The sequence below is a fragment of the Opisthocomus hoazin genome, chromosome 5 (assembly GCF_030867145.1).
Source record: "Opisthocomus hoazin isolate bOpiHoa1 chromosome 5, bOpiHoa1.hap1, whole genome shotgun sequence".
Taxonomy (NCBI): domain Eukaryota; kingdom Metazoa; phylum Chordata; class Aves; order Opisthocomiformes; family Opisthocomidae; genus Opisthocomus; species Opisthocomus hoazin.
Genome location: NC_134418.1, coordinates 73748958 through 73767174, shown reverse-complemented (window position 1 = coordinate 73767174; position 18217 = coordinate 73748958). Strand labels below are relative to the sequence as shown.

At 46.5% G+C, this 18217-nt stretch overlaps 1 protein-coding gene across 1 annotated transcript; it reads right to left on the bottom strand.

Moving 5' to 3' along the window:
- Positions 1–10271: 10271 nt before the first annotated feature.
- Positions 10272–17870, bottom strand: SAP30 (Sin3A associated protein 30). The gene is made up of 4 exons (XM_075420139.1): positions 17418–17870; positions 16307–16429; positions 13571–13669; positions 10272–11538 (listed from the first exon to the last, which is right to left on the bottom strand). Exons 1-4 carry the CDS (start codon positions 17706–17708, stop codon positions 11416–11418), a joined length of 636 nt encoding a protein of 211 aa, XP_075276254.1. The 5' UTR covers positions 17709–17870; the 3' UTR covers positions 10272–11415.
- Between the last annotated feature and the right edge of the window lie 347 nt (positions 17871–18217).

Below are 18217 nucleotides of genomic sequence, written 5' to 3'. Positions count from 1 at the left end.
CCTTGCCTGCTCTTCTTGCTGAGGGAGCAGAAGATGGGACATGCAGCTCTTTCAGGGACTTGCATTTACTTTCGTTATATTGGCCTGAATGACAAATCAGACTGAACAAGCACCAAGACATCAAACTGCAAATTGAAGCAGCTGAGCAGAAGGACCTTTTCGTGTTCCTAACAAACCTCTGTACTAGAAGCAGCCCAACAGATAAACAGTTACAAAGCAACCACCGAACAAAAACAGCAGACTAGAGAGCACAAAAATTACAGCACAAGAGCTAAGGTGCAATCATACTTCTCTATTCACATCACAAGATAGATCCAGAATGGCCATAATAAAATGAGGACGCACATTTTACCCCAAGACTATTTTCTCATTAATACATAATACTTCAATTTAAGAACCTCATTATGTGTTTATGATACCAGATCATTTGATTAGCTATATTAGCCTAAAATAACTTCCTCCGAAATACTGTTCAACGTAATGCTTTACCTCTTGATTAAATGTTTGGTCAGTAAGGAACTCAGTGCATGGCATCGTTGAGTACGTTGTATTAGCAGTCTGGTTAGAGCAAATACGGGTTTTGTATTATTTCAGTTCAAAAAAAAAAAAGAAACAATCCCAAAGTCAGGAATTGAAGTATTGCATGTGCTTGTTGGCAAGGTCTGTTCTTCCTGCCCAATGCAAAATAAGGCACCTGTCCCACACCCACGTTCTTCTGCCCTTGCAGCCTGGTAGCCCACTCCTTCCCGCTCCCCCCAGCCTGGTCATGCTCCATAGCAAGACACAGATATTCCACGGGTGCTTCCTTTTCCCCCCATCCTGAATGTTCTGCTTTGCTCTCTGAGGAAACACCCTCTCATCAGATCCTGGATGAACTAACCGTTTCCTGCTGGAAAGGATACATTCATTTTTTCCTCTAGCCTGGGTTGGCAGTGGCTGAAAGAGGCAGCTCTCGAAGTCCAGGCTCCAGCCCCTGGCTGGAGAAGAGAGCGGTCAGTCATCGACAGAAATCAGGTCAAAGAAAGGCCCTCCCTCCTCTCATCCCCACTAGCTCTCCCTCTCTCTGTGTACATCTAAAAAGATACAGCTGCCAAGAAAGTGAAAGGGAGCGAAGCAGAAAAGAAAGGTATGTCTTGCTCCCGCAGTTATCCTTGTCCACTTGTTCTGCTGATGCTAGTTACAGAGTACAGAGTTAGAAATATATATGGGAACATGCAGGAGAAGATTTGGGAGATGCAGATACATTGTAGGCAAGAGATGCTGTTCAAGACAGATGCATGGATATGATCCAGCTAAAGAGAATTCTTTCACTGTCTTGCTCTTCTTCAAAGTCAGATGCTCCATATTAACATCTGAAGTCATCAAACATAGTATATTGCCTTCCAGTGCTAAACAATATTGCAAAATTGTAGAGAGGTGTTCAGAATGAATTGCTGTCCTTAAGAAAACTAAATAGGTTTTAACAAGAACTCAATTTCTGGAAAGAATCATAGTATTGATGGTAATTACAAAGCAGTAATTCACTGAGTTAATCCTCAGTGGACTAGCTGCTGTCCTTATAATGCACCAACTGTTCAAGCAAAATAGATTCGAAGGATTTTTTTTTTTTTTTGTATGGAAAATACTTATTCATAGTAGTATCAGTTATGTAGCTCTTGTGTAATGATTTCTTAGGAATGCACTAATAAACTTAACTATTATGCACTAACACACAGAAATAGTAAATGCTTAGCTCAGCATTTTACAAGTGTTTCTCAAATGGAAACTTGACAAACAAATAAACAATAAAAGACATTTTGTTTTGAACAGGTATTTTTAGCTAGCTCAATGCATTTTAAGAAGCAAGTATATGTTAAATGTACTTCACTTGAAGTGCAACTTGTTAACCCAGCACATGCCACTGGGCAGATGCAGCCTGCTTAACAACTATGATAATAAATATTTAATATTTAATCTTTTCCCAAACATCCAGGATTTCTAGAGGTGCTGAAATACACATTTTGTGCCATTTCTCGGTTTTCCCTATTTCTGTCTCCTGTCTCTAACACCTCAGGTCCTACTAACATCGTGTGACCTTTAAAGGGCATCACTTCTCATGAAATATTACCCTTTTCTTCTTGGCCAAGGAGGCCGAAACTTGAGTTTTTCTCTTTGGTCTTTTCTGCCTGGCTCCGCATCTAGCGGATCCAAAGACAGGATAATCCAAAAGACAGGATTGCCTGGCAGGATAATTCAAAAACCCTCAGAGGAATGAGCAGGGATAGCACCGATTCCTGGCTCGCCGTGCACATTCCCGAATTAACCATTTTCCTTTACACAAAACTCCAAATTATTTCAAAGCACTTATTATCCCAGCTGCACTTGGTCTCCAGCTTTACTTACAGCGTGTCAAAGTAACCAAAGTAAGTCACTGAAAAGAACTTATGCAAGTGCAAGGAAATAATTTTTAATATTTTTAGATGGGTTTACTCCCGCTAGAATTTGAAATGATATAATCTTGATAGAGCAACCTGGCCAGGCTCAGCATGATTGCATTGCTACATTGTCAGAAGGTTTTATGAAATAATGCAAGAGGGTGCTTGCTGGCAACGAGTCTTTGAGTCACCTTAGGGATTGGATCTGTTCATCACATGTCCCTGATTTGATTTATGAGAAAAGACTGTTCCTGTGGTATGCAAAAGCAGGTGAGGTCTTCAACACCTGTTTTGAAATAAATATGCATGTACTGGGCTGTGTTCTTTACCTAGGCAACCAGTGAGGTACCATCATCTGTGCAACCATGTTCAGGGAAGGAAGTTGCCGCAGTTTGTCAGAAAAAGCTACTGCATCCGAGAGGTCCGACGGGCTCGTCGGCACCCGCCCTGTGCAGGAAGCCGAGGAAACGCTTCAGGTCCTCGGCAATCTTTCATCTGCAAACAGGGACCATTCTCTCACAGGAAAGGGCTAACCTTTTCTGGTTATGATCTGAAAAAAAAACCCCAGAGGAAATATTTAAATGAAATGGCAATAAATATTTTTTTTTCTGAATAATAACAATGCTGAGCATTAGCAAGATGCGTACCAGGCACAGTTAGAGAAGCTGTCTGTCCATAACTCACCAGCATATTGACTTTGCTAATACTGATTTTGGTAGTCACCCATCTAAACCCTCTCAATGATGCGATATGATCCTGCTATATTCCAAGGCAAGCAGTGAGTTACCGTAAATTGTAGATTGTGACTTTTTAATCCAGCAATTTGAGTTTATAGAAAACCTGCGCATTTTCAGGATAGAATGAGTTCCTACTAATTTTAAGCATACAGGCCGCTGGCAACAGATCCAAATAAGCATTCCAGCTGAGCTCCAGGTAGTAAAAGATCACCTAAATTATTAGGAATGGAAAAACTGTTTACAAAAGAGCAAGATATGATGCATGCCTCTTCCTCAGGGGAAGAGCTCACAGAATGCTCCAATCACAGGAAACAAAGGCATAACCTCCCTGCTTCCTAAATTTCTCTTGCATCGAAATTTTCTTCCATTAAATACTTAAGCTCAATATTTGAACAGAAGAATGTTAAATTGTATTCCTTGACATTGGCATTTATCAAGGTATAGTATACACAGACTTGTTCTCTTTGAGCATTAGACTTCTCTGAGCACTAGACTTCTCTGAGCAGAACCCTCGTAACTGTAGTGTTTATACTCCTACAAAATAAAACCATTATTATAATAACACAGATTCTTTACTTCAGTCAAAAAAAAAAAGGCAGGCAAAGTTAGAACAATGTTTACTTTATATGAGAAGTAGTTTTGAGGTCTAAGACTAATAAAGACAGTATGTTATTCAATACTGCACTCTAAGGTAATTAAAAAATAGATCCCCAAGGCTCCATTACTAGGAGTTTACAGGAGTCTCCCACTCAAAAGTTCACACACAAGTTCACGGAAACTAAAAGGAATCATTCGATGAATTTTGCTTCTACAACAGAAGTCAAAAAATACACAAGAGCTTGTTTTTACTTCAGTCATGTTCTTTAATATATTGGCCACTTTTTAATATTTTATTTGGTTACTGGTGTTGAAAAAACAAGTTTGCACTAAATCTTACGAAAAAATATAATTGGAGAGCATCAGGTTGTAGTGTTTTATCCCTAATATGAATCCAAATTCCCAGATTTTCTTCTACTCTCTGGCGTGTCATTCACTGCTTGAAGAAGTGGAATATCAGCAATACAGCTACAGTGGTGATATAACTACCCAGGAAGAATTACTGCAAAATACAGTAAATTTATACATTTAACAGCTTATTGTTTGTTTTTCAAGGGTTATCTTAGAAGTTTTACAAAGCAACCCAAGTGGGACTCTCTTAATTGACTTCTATAGCTGGCACGCCTGAATTTTTTTTCTGATCTAGATAGTAGCCCTGCCACCTTAACTTGGCCTTTGACAGTCTTTGATCAGCCCCTGGCTTATGGCTAGTTACTTTCAGGTTAGTCTAGAGCCCTCCACTCCACAGCCCCACAAGACAGACCAGAACCAGTCCACAACGATGCGGCGTTGGGTCCGAAGTGTCACCAGGATGAAGGGCAGCAAAGCCTTCCCCAATACTAACACAGGTACAGCGAGGAGCACGTGGGCAGAGCTCGCTGGGCAGAGCTGGCCGTCGCTTTAGGTTAGTTTTCAGAGCAGAATTCCTACCTAAATTCAATCAGGTACCAGACCCGTTCCACTGCACTGAAGCATGAGGAAAGGTAAAAAGCCCACTCTCTCCTCTAATACCGATGAAGTTGAGGTTGAAGCACTGTTCAAAATGTTAATTTAAAAGTGAATGCAAGTTCAAGGGCCTCATCCAAAGCTGTGTGGCACAGCCAGTCTCTGTGCAAAGCAGCACAGAACAGCAGAGCGAGCGCTGCAGAAGCTCACGCAGAAGACAGAAAGTCTCATGACCAACAGCAAAGCTGCGCAAGGGATAATTTGTCCCATCTTTTAAAAAGCAGCATCAATTAAACCATAACGACCGCCTGCAGCAAGACTTGGCTAAGCAGTTTGCAGTACTAAAAAAAAACAAAAAAAAAAAGATTAAAATAATTAAAATAGAGAAAGCTCTTAGCGGTGCTGGGTCGTACCAGAGCCTGCAGCCCAGGACAGGGGCACCTGGCAGCACCGCAGAGAGCTTCAGCCTCGCGAGCTGCTTAATGCTTCAGCTTCGAGCAGTCCGCGGCAGAGGATTCAATCAGCAGACAGTTTTTTGCCCAGTTTGATGGAGAAAGATGCTATTAATTTTGTGTGAGAGAGAGGCTATTAATTTTGTGTGAGCGACTCTTGGTTCGACAGGCAAAATGGCCAGGGAGGCAAGGAAGCACACCTGGAGATTCTCCCCTGCTTTGGTAGCAATCAATACGCTCACTCACACCACCGAGAGAACACGGCCAGCTCTAAGCAATTTTCTCAAGGTGAGAGGCCAAAGAAACAACAAAATTGCCAGCAACAGAAGCCTCAATTCCCGATGTAAGGATTCCCAAGGTTGCACAGAAAGCAATGAATATCAATTCTGCTGCAATATTATTTACCTCCTAGGAGAAAACACTCTCCAGCGCTCAGGCTCAAACCTCCAAGAGTTCACAGAAAGCAAACTGGGCAGAGAGATGTGCTCACCAGCTATAGCTGTCTCACGTACCTCATCTCCCTTCCACACCCCGCTGCGGGAATGAAGGTGGTCTCGGCGCTGGTCACAGAATCACAGAATGTTCGGGGTTGGAAGGGACCTCTGTGGGTCATCTAGTCCAACCCCCCTGCCAAAGCAGGGTCGCCTACAGCAGGCTGCACAGGACCTTGTCCAGGCAGGTCTTGAATATCTCCAGAGAAGGAGACTCCACAACCTGTTCCAATTCCTGGGCAACCTGTTCCAGTGCTCCGTCCCACTAGGAGTAAAGAAGTTCTTCCTCATCCTTGGCATTGGTCCTGCCGAGCTCCCTCCTGGGTGCCCCCGTGGCACCCTCCCGGCATCCCACCTGCTACAAGCGGGTTCTCAGCGTCCCCAGCTGCCACAACGGACCTCTGACAGATCAGCGACAGCCTGCGGGATCGCTTCTGGGAGGGGAAATGCTGCGAGGCGACCCGCTGCCGGAACGACTTGTTCCCTGCGCAAAGCAAGACTGCACGGATCTCACGCCCCTGTTACACCTCCAGTGGGTCACAGCCTCCGCCGGAGGAATCGGCTCTCATTTCGAAGAAATGCATCGCTTCAGATGGTTTGAAGTTGCAGCAGCATATCGCCAATTCCCCGATACGCTGCCAGTTCTCAGTTGTTGTTTTTCAGGGCCTCACCTAGGACACACTTAGCAAACCTGCATGTTCTATCATAGGGGACTTCAGCATTTAAATCGCTTAACTTTGGACTCTTCTGTTTGATCTAAACAAAGTCCGAGAACTACATCACATCCTTCTTCACCGCACTTTGCAATGAAGATATTTTCAGGACCAGAAACAAAACCATTGGATGTCTACGCCACGGTAAAGAACCGTATTGCTATTCTGAAGGCGCCTGTGCACCCATCCGCTGAGTAAATGCTTCTGGAAAGACAGCTGTTTCAAGCAGGAAAGCAAACAGGGGGGAGCAGAGGTTTACAAATGCCTGCAAGGGAGGGAAAAGATTTAGCCCAAGAACGTAGACGCTTCTCCAGCTCGCTGGTGCTGCTGAGAAAGCAGAACGAAGAAGCTCTCACTGCACGTGGGTTTTTTTGTCGTTTTACAGCAGGAATGCACATCCCAACAAAATTAATACCGAGTTAACAAATGCTGCCAGCCCATACTGGTTTGAAGTAATAAAATGTATTAAGAGCTATTATTCAGCTTTCCAGCAACATCTTCAGGAAATTTAGATTAAAAATATCAACACCTCAAAACTTATCAATACTTCAGGGACACTGAAACGCAATGGCATTGTATAGGGAAGCAAAAATGACCTTTTATATGTGCTCCTGTTACCACCCAAATTCCCCAAGTCCTCAAAAATCCAATAAAAGGCAGCTTTTCAGCACTCCCATAGGGCACTAGATTTGAACCAAGTGGGAATGACTCCTAAAGCTACAAACCTCACACTCAAACCGAGAGCAGGGTTTAAATAAGGTTTTCACATTTCACTCCCTGTAAAACCAGATATGGTATCCTCACCCTGAAGCACACTTCGGGCTTCCAGAGTCAGCTTCTGAGCTCTGAGCAGCCCGAGAAAGCCTCTTGACACAAATACACAAGGAGGTCTTCCTTCAACCCCCTTGAGGTACTGCAGACCTGCAAAGCAGGTCTGCTCTCAGGACAAATTGCACAGAAGAGTGTGAGTGCACGCATGGAAGCTCTTCATTTTTCTAAAATTACGTATTTAGTAAGCTTACTTTCTCAAAGCTAAAAAATCTGGGTGGAGCCCTGGCACTCTGGTCAGTTGGTGACTGTTCTGCCATCACTTCCAACCCAGGCCAGCAGAGGTAGAAATGCAGTTACCCTCACACAGACCTGCAGCTGCGTTTGCGTTGCTGGAAGGGCGTCCCACAAACCCACTAATTGCACATACATCCAACCAAAAGCTAAAAAAACCCCTCATAACTGGTAATGAATGTCATCTTAAAGCTCTGATAAAGCAATAATTATTTAAATATCTGGTAGTATCTTTCAGGGATATTTTCTTCGGACCAAAGATATCTTTTGTGATCCCCTGCAACAGTCAGTGATGGACACCAAGTCTGCTGGTGAAGACAACAGGCATCATTCTACAATCCCGTAATAATGCTTTCAAGGGGAAATCAAAACCACCATCAAGAAAAAAGCTTCCTTTCTAACCACAAGACAGTGGCTCTTTTCATACTGTAGAAAAGTTTCCTTTCTATACCTTTTCGGAATCTCCAACTTGTAAGAAGTTCTCCTGTCAAATTTGGTAGCTGACTTCATTTCCATAACGGTGTAAAAGCCTGCACAAGCTCTTACTGCATCCCAGTACACATCCCCCAGCAAAAAGCCTGACTCCTGTTACTGAGCACAACGCTCTCAACCAGTCTGGGGAAAGGACCTTCAAGCCTAAGCCTTCACGTCATTCGGAAGATGACCCTCCTAGCAGTCTACTGCAAGCGCCGCTTCCTATTGCTTTATTGCCATCGCACAGTTAACGTTGTCTTAAGCTGAAGCTAGTCAGTCCCTGGCACTTCTTCAGACAGGCTCCCACGCTGCATTTAGGCACCTTAAAATATACGCACCACGTACAAAAGGCAAATTTTCACCATTCATATTTGAAAATTCCCCTGGAAAAAAGAAAGCCAAAACTCACATTAATAGTACTACAACACACTCACATCTTAAATATGTCTAACTGGTCATCTGTATTAACTATGCAAGCTGTAAAACCTTAAATTGCTTAATCTTAACATCGAACACTTAAAATACTAGAACAGTTAAAACAGTGTATATACTCAGAAAGACATCTCAAGAGGATAGGACTGATGCAAGACCTTTTACAGCAACATAAAAACCCACACTTAAGCAGCTTTTTTAATAAAGCTTTTGTTTGAAATACAATACCCCAGAATTAAGTTAAAGTGTTGGCTTTTTATTTTTGGGCTAGCCCTGTCAGGAAATAGCTAGTGAAGTAAAGACAAAGAGGTATCTCAAAGTATTAGAGGTAACCATCTTCAAGTTTGAGGGGTATCGCGATGCGGGCTGCAGATACACAGCCACCTCTCAACACCGACCGCAGTACAAGAGAAAAACAGCCAAAAATCTACGTGCCTTTGTAAATTTAAACAAAGCCACCTGAGCAAGCCAGGCTTACAGGCAGTAAGACAGTACTCCCTGTGAGCCTGGCTTACTGCCTTACATATAAAAACCCTTCAGCTATCAAGTCAGTCACACTGAAGGTGTGTAGTACCGAAGCAACTATTTAGTCTTTTGCCCTCAAAACACGGACTGTTCATCTAATAATCTTACACCATTACACCCTGACAGCTGCTACCACCCGTTTATCAGACTTATTCCACATGCAGCATGAAATATCACGACTGTTTTTCCTACTGTTAGTAAACGAGGGTTGGATAGTGGGGGTGAGGGGTGACTATGCACAGCTAATAATAAACGTTTCAAGTAAATCCACGTGGACTATTTTTGCCAAGTAATTTTTAGCCTACTGACTGTTAAACAAACAGTTTGTGTCACCAGGTTTTTTAAGCCTGGTTTGTGTAATTATTCCTTAGTCATTTGGGCTTCCTACCAAATCATCAATTAAGGGTAAAAAAACCCCCCATAAATCTGGCAACCCACAGTCAAAACACCCAAAGTCAGTGCTCTGCTAAGAAAACATATGGCATCTGCTCTCGTGCAGAGTCCTCCGTAAGCTTCTAGCAGTAGTAAGGGCACGTAACTTCTGGCGGCTGGGCCATCTAGTTTCTGCATGAATCATGCCTGGCATTCACAGCTTTCCCAGGCAGCAGTCACTAAAGATTTAAGGCAGATGCAAACCTGGGTACTAAAGTTAGCGGGCGGTTTTCAGTTACTTTCCTTCCACCACTCCTGGAAAATCCAGTATCCACTGGAGAAAAAAATCATTCCGCTTCCTACATGCAGCAGAATAGGGACGCTTAGGCTACTGCTTAAGGCTCATTTCCCACAGAAATTTGCTTTCGCTTCTCCTCCCTGCTCTCCTTCTACAGGTCCTACAGGCCTAGGTGAGAACATCCACCCCTGCCACGCACTGGGAGCAAAAACCTTAATCCTTCAGATGTCCCACCCACGGCCAGGTTCCCTGGCAGTTTATGCAGCTGGTACTTTGCAGATGACAAGCTGAATCTGTGCAAATGGTATGTAGTAAACAACTTTACAGTCACTGGAGTGAAATGGGCACTACAACATCTCTTCAAAGGAGCACCAATTTTAGCTGCCACTACCTAGATATCACCATCTTGAACTTAGGCCAACACCGCAGAACTTTATTGTGGAAATGCATCAGACACTGCAAGTGAAAGAAATCAGGCCACAGAGCTACCGGGAAGGCAGCCAGTTTGAGGTTAGGGTTTATCATCATCCAGTTCTATGCAAGTGTCACAGGTCAAAAAATACAAAGTGAAGCATCTCATTTGCAGTGATGCCAGCAAAGTAGTAGTTTTCAAAAAACTCCCAAGCTTAGCAGCAAGCAGATCAGACAACAGAAATACTGCTTTCTCATATTAAAAAACTTTTGAACATCTGATAAGGTTAAGAGTTGCACCAAATGCTAAGCAAACAAGCTGAAGCTGTGTCCTCCTCTGCTTTAAGACGAGAACTCTTCTCCCTCCACCTTTTCTTAAACCTATGTGCACAGGTTCAAGCAGAAAGAAACCCTACTCCATACACCACACATTTCGACTGGCGCAACAGTCAAATGACAATACAAGAAGTCATTCACAGTCTCATCTTCAACATCAGACTTTACTAAGATATGCAATTAAAGCAAAAGATATTCAATTAAAAGCAAAAATATAGCTGGATTTTTTTTTCGTATGTTATTATAAGTTTTGGTTTGGTTGGTTCTTTGGTTTTGGGTGTGGGGTTTTTTTTTTGTTTGTTTGTTTTTTTGTTAAACAGGCCTGAGCTAACGCATGCCATGGAAAAGAAATAGTTTGTCTGTTAGGAGACACCATACTGACCCAGCACAGACTCTGTCTTCCAGTCTCCAATTAAGTTCTTAGCCACAGTCTATGCAGGTGAATGGAAAAGTCAGCAGCTAAAGGATTTCTTACTGAGTGGAAGGATTTCTCAGCACAGTAAGCTGCAGCAGTCTTTTCATCCGTACTTGCAGCTTGGAAACTCGAGAGCTGCATTTCTTTCCATTTTAACACAGGAGCAGGAAGGCCTCGGTGCTTGGAAGCACATACCCCAGCAATGACAAGATGAATAAACAAATCAAAGCACCCTTCACTTCTTGTTTCCAAAGGGGAGAAAAAATGTTATTCAGCCATTTCTGCCCAGCTAACAACTGGAACTATCTTTTAAAGCCTTTACCTTAGGAAAAAGAACCTATTGCCAAGTCTGCTACAGCTTTATTTTTTTTTTTTAAGGCATTGCATCATAAGAACTTAAAGTACATTCATAAATATCTCATGGGCACACTTCATTTGAAAAATATTTTAATATTATTACATAATTAGTCGAAGCTTAACTATTAGGTACAGGTAACTCACTAAATAAGTTACAGACACATCCACTTGAGCAACGATATCAGTGATATTTATTTAAAATACTTTTGCTGAGGAAATTTGTTTCATAAGAGATGGTTTTCAAACAAATCAGCAAGGTTATGAAAAATAAAACAGAGACAAACTCTCTGCAGGGAAAAAGTTACAAAGAAAGCTTTTGCATATCAACAAAAACCCTCAGTCTTTTTGATTTGCGGCCTGAGTCTCAGTCCCAACCTTTTCCGTCTAATGAACCCCGCTATCCATCTTTAGATCTGGTTTGTTCTTGTCATTCTTCACCGAGTAGATGAAATATGTTAAGGTGTCCTTTTCATTCACTGGAATTGTCCTAAAATGGCAGCCAATTATCTACAAAGGAAGAATGAAAGGAAGTTAAACAACCACTCATACGCAGAAACTGAAGATTCAGATTTAAATTGACTACACTACACAAAGTTTAAAAGCTTGATCAAGAAGCTTAAAAAAGAAACTAAAACCTATCTCTCTTCAAAAGTTTTCAATACTCATAAAAAATGTAGAACAAGAACCATTTTCTTGAAAACTATGAACCAAATCTAGCAGATTGTACCCTCGTTTCCTGAGTAAAAAGCCTAGAAAATTGAGGGGGGGGGGGGGGGAGTTCTCAAAACAAGTACAGGAGTATCATCCTACCCATGTGGTCAAAGCTTGATTATAAAGCAAGTAATGACTATAAAATATCAACAGAGTGACAGTCCAGAAATGCGAGGCTACTGCTCATTACTCAGGTTGGGGGGAATGTGCATCTGCATGAAGTCACATATGGAAATGTCTAAGACAATACAAGAATCTTTGAAAATTATAATTGAACATTCAACTCTTCAAAACAGAGCTATCGATGAAAATTCAGCACGCTGTACCCACTGAAATATGACAATCTCTAAATGGTTCGAGTCACTTCTGTGATTCCAGAAGTCTTTTCCTTCAACAAAATGAACACCAACTTCAAAAGAAAGCACCCAAAATATTACACCTGACCAAGCCTTCTCTGGCTTTCTGCAGAATACTTTGGTAGACTACAATCAGCAAGAGAAAGTGAGAAAAATGAGACTGCTCATTTAACTACTACAGAGTATAAATGTTTAGCATAACTAGCAAGTTAGAAAGCTTCCCAAACCCCACTCCCCCCAAATTCACAGAGAAACGATTTGACAGAGTCCTTTAAATTGGCCTTCTGCGTAACAGCGAGAGGCGCGTCCGTTGTACGCTAGGACAGGTTACAAGGAATCCCATGCAACCCCACGGACGTCCTGCAGCTATGGCTGACAAATACCTGCAGGTCAAAGAAAGCACGACAGCAGCTCTGCCTACTTGCATCAGGCAGCGTAAGAAGCAGAGGCTAGTGCAAACATCTCGGAAGATGTACCTAAAGCAGACCCTTAGAAATGCTAGTTTTGCAGAACAAAAACTGCCTGTGCTTTTTCAGATCACAGTCCTGCTAATTCAAGAGCCAGCTCCACGTCAGCTCGCACGTGAGAAAACAGAAGATTGATTTTAAATTCTTACTCATAGTGGCAGTATCACTATTCTTTTATAGCTCAGCCTTGAGATCTCCCACACGCTTAAGAACCTTGCCTTTAATCCACACAGATTAAGGGAGAGACCAACAAAATGTCTGCACTGAAGCACAACTGAGTGTCTCCCTGTTAAGAGCAGATCGCCAGTTCTCCCGTGCATGTACATCAGCCTGCTCTAACTGCATCTTTGCAGCGCAGAACTCCTTTAAAATTACTCACATGCAGCAAAAATGCTTGCACACAGCTGCACTCACACACAGCTTCAGCACTTTTAGAAATATTGGTAAGAAAAAAACCTAATTTCATAAAGTTCCATTTTTCTGGTGGCAGATCCCAGTGGTTTTAATTAACAGACTTAATTATCAATAGAAGCCCGTTTTTCATGTTCCCATACCTTACATATAGAGAAACACGTGTGTTTGCAGTAATCAGCTGCTTAAAGCAAAGCCTGAACCTTGCCACAGCTCCCCTGCTACCCCTCAGTTTCTAGTTCTTTCCGCAGGACGCTTCAGGTGAAGGCAGGACTGACGTGCAGACTACAAATCCGCGGTTCTATAATATTCAGGGACGCACAGATCATCTTACTGTGCCAGCTCAACACTTTGTGTTTTCAAGCAGCACACGCTCGCTTCAGAAGTTAAGAGTCCCTCCTCTGGAAAGAACTTTTACTTTTGATTTACTTGGCTCAGGAGCTGTGGCCAACAAAGGAAGCCAGATAAGCAATTCCCTTTTGTTCTCCTAAAATCCAGATTACATACGCTCTTTATGCAAGGATCACAATGTATAGAAAACCACACGCCATAGCAAGTTGCATTTTCTATTATGGAACAAACGCTCATACGTACTTCAACAAGCTGTGCTTTGTTCAGTCCCGGTCTGGTCTGTAGCTTGAAGTGTCTTTTGTACCTTCGAAGTGTGTTTACTTGTAACTGATACAAATCAACCTAGAAGAAAAGCGAGGGGGAAGGGGAGGAAAAGAAGCTAACGTAACTGAAAAGGATTCAGTCATTAATAGTTCGCCTCTCAAACATTTTGGAATCTCACAGATACACCAAGTGTAAACCGCCAGCTCAGCAGATCTCACTCTGACAAAAAACAAACTCTACCGGGCACCTTCCAGCGGGAAGGAAAACAGCCCAGCTCGGTTTAAGAGCGTTTCGTTGTTACCGAGCGTGGCTCTGCCTCCCTTCAGCTGCGGGCAATATTCAGAACTCATTATTGTACTTTAATCAGTTCTGGGTTTTTTGTTTGTTCCCCAGTTCAGGCATGATAACGCAAAGCCCAGTAACAACTTTAATACAACAACAGTGACGATGCCGATTCAAATGAGGTCCCTATATCGTGATTTTGGCCACCAAATTTTACACCATGAGTTACAAGCAAGATACAGCACATCCACACCAGGAGATAGCACGTATTAGAACTAGGGAAAAAGTCTAGAGCACAAAGTTCTCTGCTCTCACCTCAAGCCAACAAAACAGCTGCTCTTGCTCTCCAAACATATCCCTGCCCCATAGGCACAACGCAGGAGTTATGTGCACGGACATAGCTGTCCAAAACTTTTTCAGCACGAGTTGACAGTTGAGAGAATTGCACCAGGTCCTCTTAGGGATATAAACACACAACCTTAACCCAGGACTCTCTCAGTTCTGAATCGCACAAACTCTGATCAGCAGTCACTTCTCGCAGCAACTGCTTACCCTCCACCCTCCTTGACAAGGTAAAGGAGCTTCATCGGATGACTGAGTGGGGAAGCAAGCCGAGAAAGCAGGCTGAACGAGAAATTCTGCTGGATCAGCTGCAATTACAGTAGTATTCTCCAAACTCACTGCATTAAAGAACAGTAAAGACATTCAGATTTGCTTTAAACTCATTTAGCAGCCTTGCTACAGAATACTTCAACAACAGCAGTGCTACTGTGTACTTGGTACCCTGGTCAGACTCGATGGGATGTTGCCTAGCGTGATAGCAGATGGCACCCTTTGGTATCCTGAAGTTTTCACAGCACCAATTCCACTTCCCAAGCCACAGTGGGGAACCCGCACCCTAGAGCATCACGCAGAGGAGGAGGGCCAAGCTTTCCACCAAGGCCCAGAAGCTACCAGTGCTGTGGAAGCCTCTTCCCTTCCTGCAGGAATCGCTTCTAACAGGTAGTGACAGTCACGACAGTCACGACAGGAGGGCCTTACAAGTCTTCAGATGAGTGATACTTTTTTCCTCCCTCAGTAAACTGGATAGCAATTGAAAATACAGAAGGTCGAGGGCCAACCAGCATCCAAGACGTACAGTAATCACCTAGGATGAGCATATTGACATTGACCAAACGGCTAGCTGAAACTCCTCAAAAATACTTCCTGGGCAGTTTTCTTTATCCTACAGTGGAACCATTAAAAAAAAGCTTGCTTTCTTGTCCTAGAGATATCCATCGGGTTCGACACATTCTTAAATCTTGCATGAGAAAACACAAGAGGCTTGCAGGAGAGCTGCGATTACCACTGTGCCAGCCAGCTGCCCAAAGTCACTCAGAACACTGGCTTGAGAGAGAACTTTCAGAGAAGCAAGCCCACATGTTTAACAGAGAAACAACAGAGCCCAGCACCAAACTACTCCCAATCCCCTAAAATCCTCTTAGGCAGAGCCTTCAGACTGGAGCCACATGCCTTTAGGCAAGGATTCTCACACAAAGTTTTATCACTTATGCTGCTGATATCTGCAGACGCTGACCATAAGGATGCCATTAAATTAACACTTACAGAGCAATTTCTGGAGTATGCTTTAAAAAAAAAAATCCCTCTTCTGGGTAGGGCATGACAGCCTCTGCTCAAAATTAAGACACTGAACAGCACCTGCTAAGCCAGGCTGCAGCAGAAATAATCCAGAGCACGCGCAGGAAAAAGATCCTTCGGCGCAGTCTCTCCCCACTATACTGTGCAAAAGGTTTGGAAGCTGCAGTTCATGTTTATAACGGATGAGGTTTCACCGGTTCTGGGGCGGAGAAAACAGCTAAGAAAACCCCCATCCTTCTCCACTCCTTCCTAGCACCGCTCCCCGCACGCCCCTATCCCCAGTAAGCGGTAAAACCAAAGAGCTACCGCCATCAGACTTTCCTAGCGAGGCTAAGGCAACGGAGTAGCTGCAGGAGCCATCTGCAACACATTTAGCACGGCAGGAAAGGATCGGAGAGACGGGGCAGCGAAGCGTTTATATCGCCAGCGCTGCCTGCAATCCCCTTCAAGCTGTCAGCTCCCGCACAAGGCAGAGTTTGCTGATTTGTAGCAAAGCACCAAGAAGGAAAAAGTTGAAAATAGCAATTTTCTGAGAGAACTAGCAGACACTTGAAAATAAGCTAGAGAATCCTGCTTCATCCTAGTCCGCACAATTAACACAGAAAACACGCTGCAAGATTCATTTCCCTTTTGTTATATTCAGAACTGAGCGAATCAGGAGCCTTCCCTTTCCCACACGCCCCACAACAAGGAGAGGTGCGAGGGCGGCAAAGCGCCGTCCCTGCAGACCGGCAGCCGTTAAGAACAAGCTTAACGCCACCATCGGGAGGGAAACAACCCCAGCTACTGAGCTACCTCTGGAGTGTCGACGTCTTGCACCGGCGAGTCGCCGTCGTCATCGCTGCCTTTCCTCTTCCTTCTGTTTCTCACGCTCTGAATTAAGTTTTTGTGGAAGTCACAGATGTACAGATGCCTCGCCTGGAAGAACAACACGCCGTCTCTCAGCCGGGCCCACGCCGGGCTCTCCCCGGCTCGCGATACCCGAGGCTTTCCTGCCGGGTTCCGCCGGGCCCGGAACGCATCCCGCCGCCGCTCGCCGCCACCGGCCCGGCCCGGGGGACACGGCAGGCTGCAGCCGGCCGATGGAGCAGCGAGGGGCTGCGGGCACCCCGGGGACCCCCACCCTCCCTCCGGCCACGCTCCGCGACGCGGGGAGCGAACAGAACCCCCGTTCTGCGAAAAGCCTGCTCTCGCTTCCCATCCGTACCCCCACCCCCTTGTTCTACTTCTGCTCCCAGGCCACCTCAGCGACACGCTTCATTTTTTAATTTTTTTCTTTCTTTCCTTTTTTAAAAGTTTCCCTCTGCGCGGACCCGCGCCTTTTCCGAGACTGAGCCCGGTTCGGAGCGCTGCGCGGGCAGGGGAAGCGGGGAGCCCGGGGGCCGGCAGCCCGGGGGCCGAGGCGCGGAGCGGCCGCGCATTTCAAGCCGCTTTCACCGCAGGCGGTGCCGGGCGAGGGCCAGGCCCGCCCCGCAGCGTCCCATCCCGCAGCACGGCGCCCGGGCGGGGGGGGGTGGGGGGTGGCGGCCGCGCCGCGGGTGATGGCTGCCGGGCGGAAGACCCAGCGGCGAGGCAGCCGTGCGGCATCGCGACGCGGGGCGGAGCGGCGAGGGCTGCCGGCGGCGGGGACGGGCACGAAGCGCCGCGGCCGGGCCGCGCAGGCAGGCTCCGCGCCGGGGATGGCGGCGGGGGGGGGCACCGAGAGGACAGGCAGCCGGTGCCCGCGGAGGGGGAAGCACCTTCAGGGCCAAACTCCGCCGTGCTTCGGCGAAGGGAGGGGGGGAATAACACTTCCCCGCCGCCACAAGGGAAAAAAAAAAAACCCTCTAAACTTTCTTAAAAGCCCCCGAAGCGGTCAAGCCACCGGAGCACCGGGCCCGCCGTCCCCCCCGGTCCCCGGACTCACGCTCTTGTCCAGCTCGATCTTCACCTTCTTCTGCGAGATGCTCTTCTGGATCCGCTTGCTGAAGCTGGCGTTGCCGGCGGCGCGGCCGCACCGCTCGCCCTCCTCCCGCAGGCAGCACAGCTGCCCGGCCCCGGGGCCGCCCGCCGAGCCCGCCGCGGCGCCCGGAGCCAGCCCCGGCGGCGGCGGCGGAGGCGGCGGCACCTCCACGGCGGAGCCCGCGCTGCCCAGCGCCGTGGCGGCGGCGGGGTCCGCCCCGCGCTGGGGCACCTCCTCGGGGGCGAAGCCGTTCATGCCCGGCGCCACCTCCGCAGCCGGCGGGATCCCGAACCGGCGGCCCGGCGGGGCGCTCCCCCCGCCCTCAGGCCCCTCCGCGCCGGCCGCCGCCTCTCCGAGCGAGCCCCGCAGCTACCGAAGCACCGGTCGGGCCGCCCCGCTTCCCCCTTCCCCCCCTGTCATGTGGAGACTCTTCAGCTGTTTCCTATGCAACAACGGCGACCCGCCCGCTGCCCCGCCCCGCCCCGCACGGCGGCTCCCCGCCGCGGGGCGCGCCGGGAAACGCAGTCCCGGCCCCACCGGCCCCTCCGCCGCCGCCGCGCCGGGAGAACTACGGCTCCCGAGGGGCACCGCGGCGGCGGGAGCGCGGCCGGCCAGCTCTGCGAGCCCGTCCCGCGCCGGCGGCGGCGGCGGGGGAAGGCCGCGCGGCGTGGTGCGGTGCGTTGCGTTGCTCCCCTCCCCGTCCGGCCCCGCCGCCGCCAGGCAGCCGGGCCCGCCGTGCGGGAGCGGCTCTGCCCGCCGTTAAA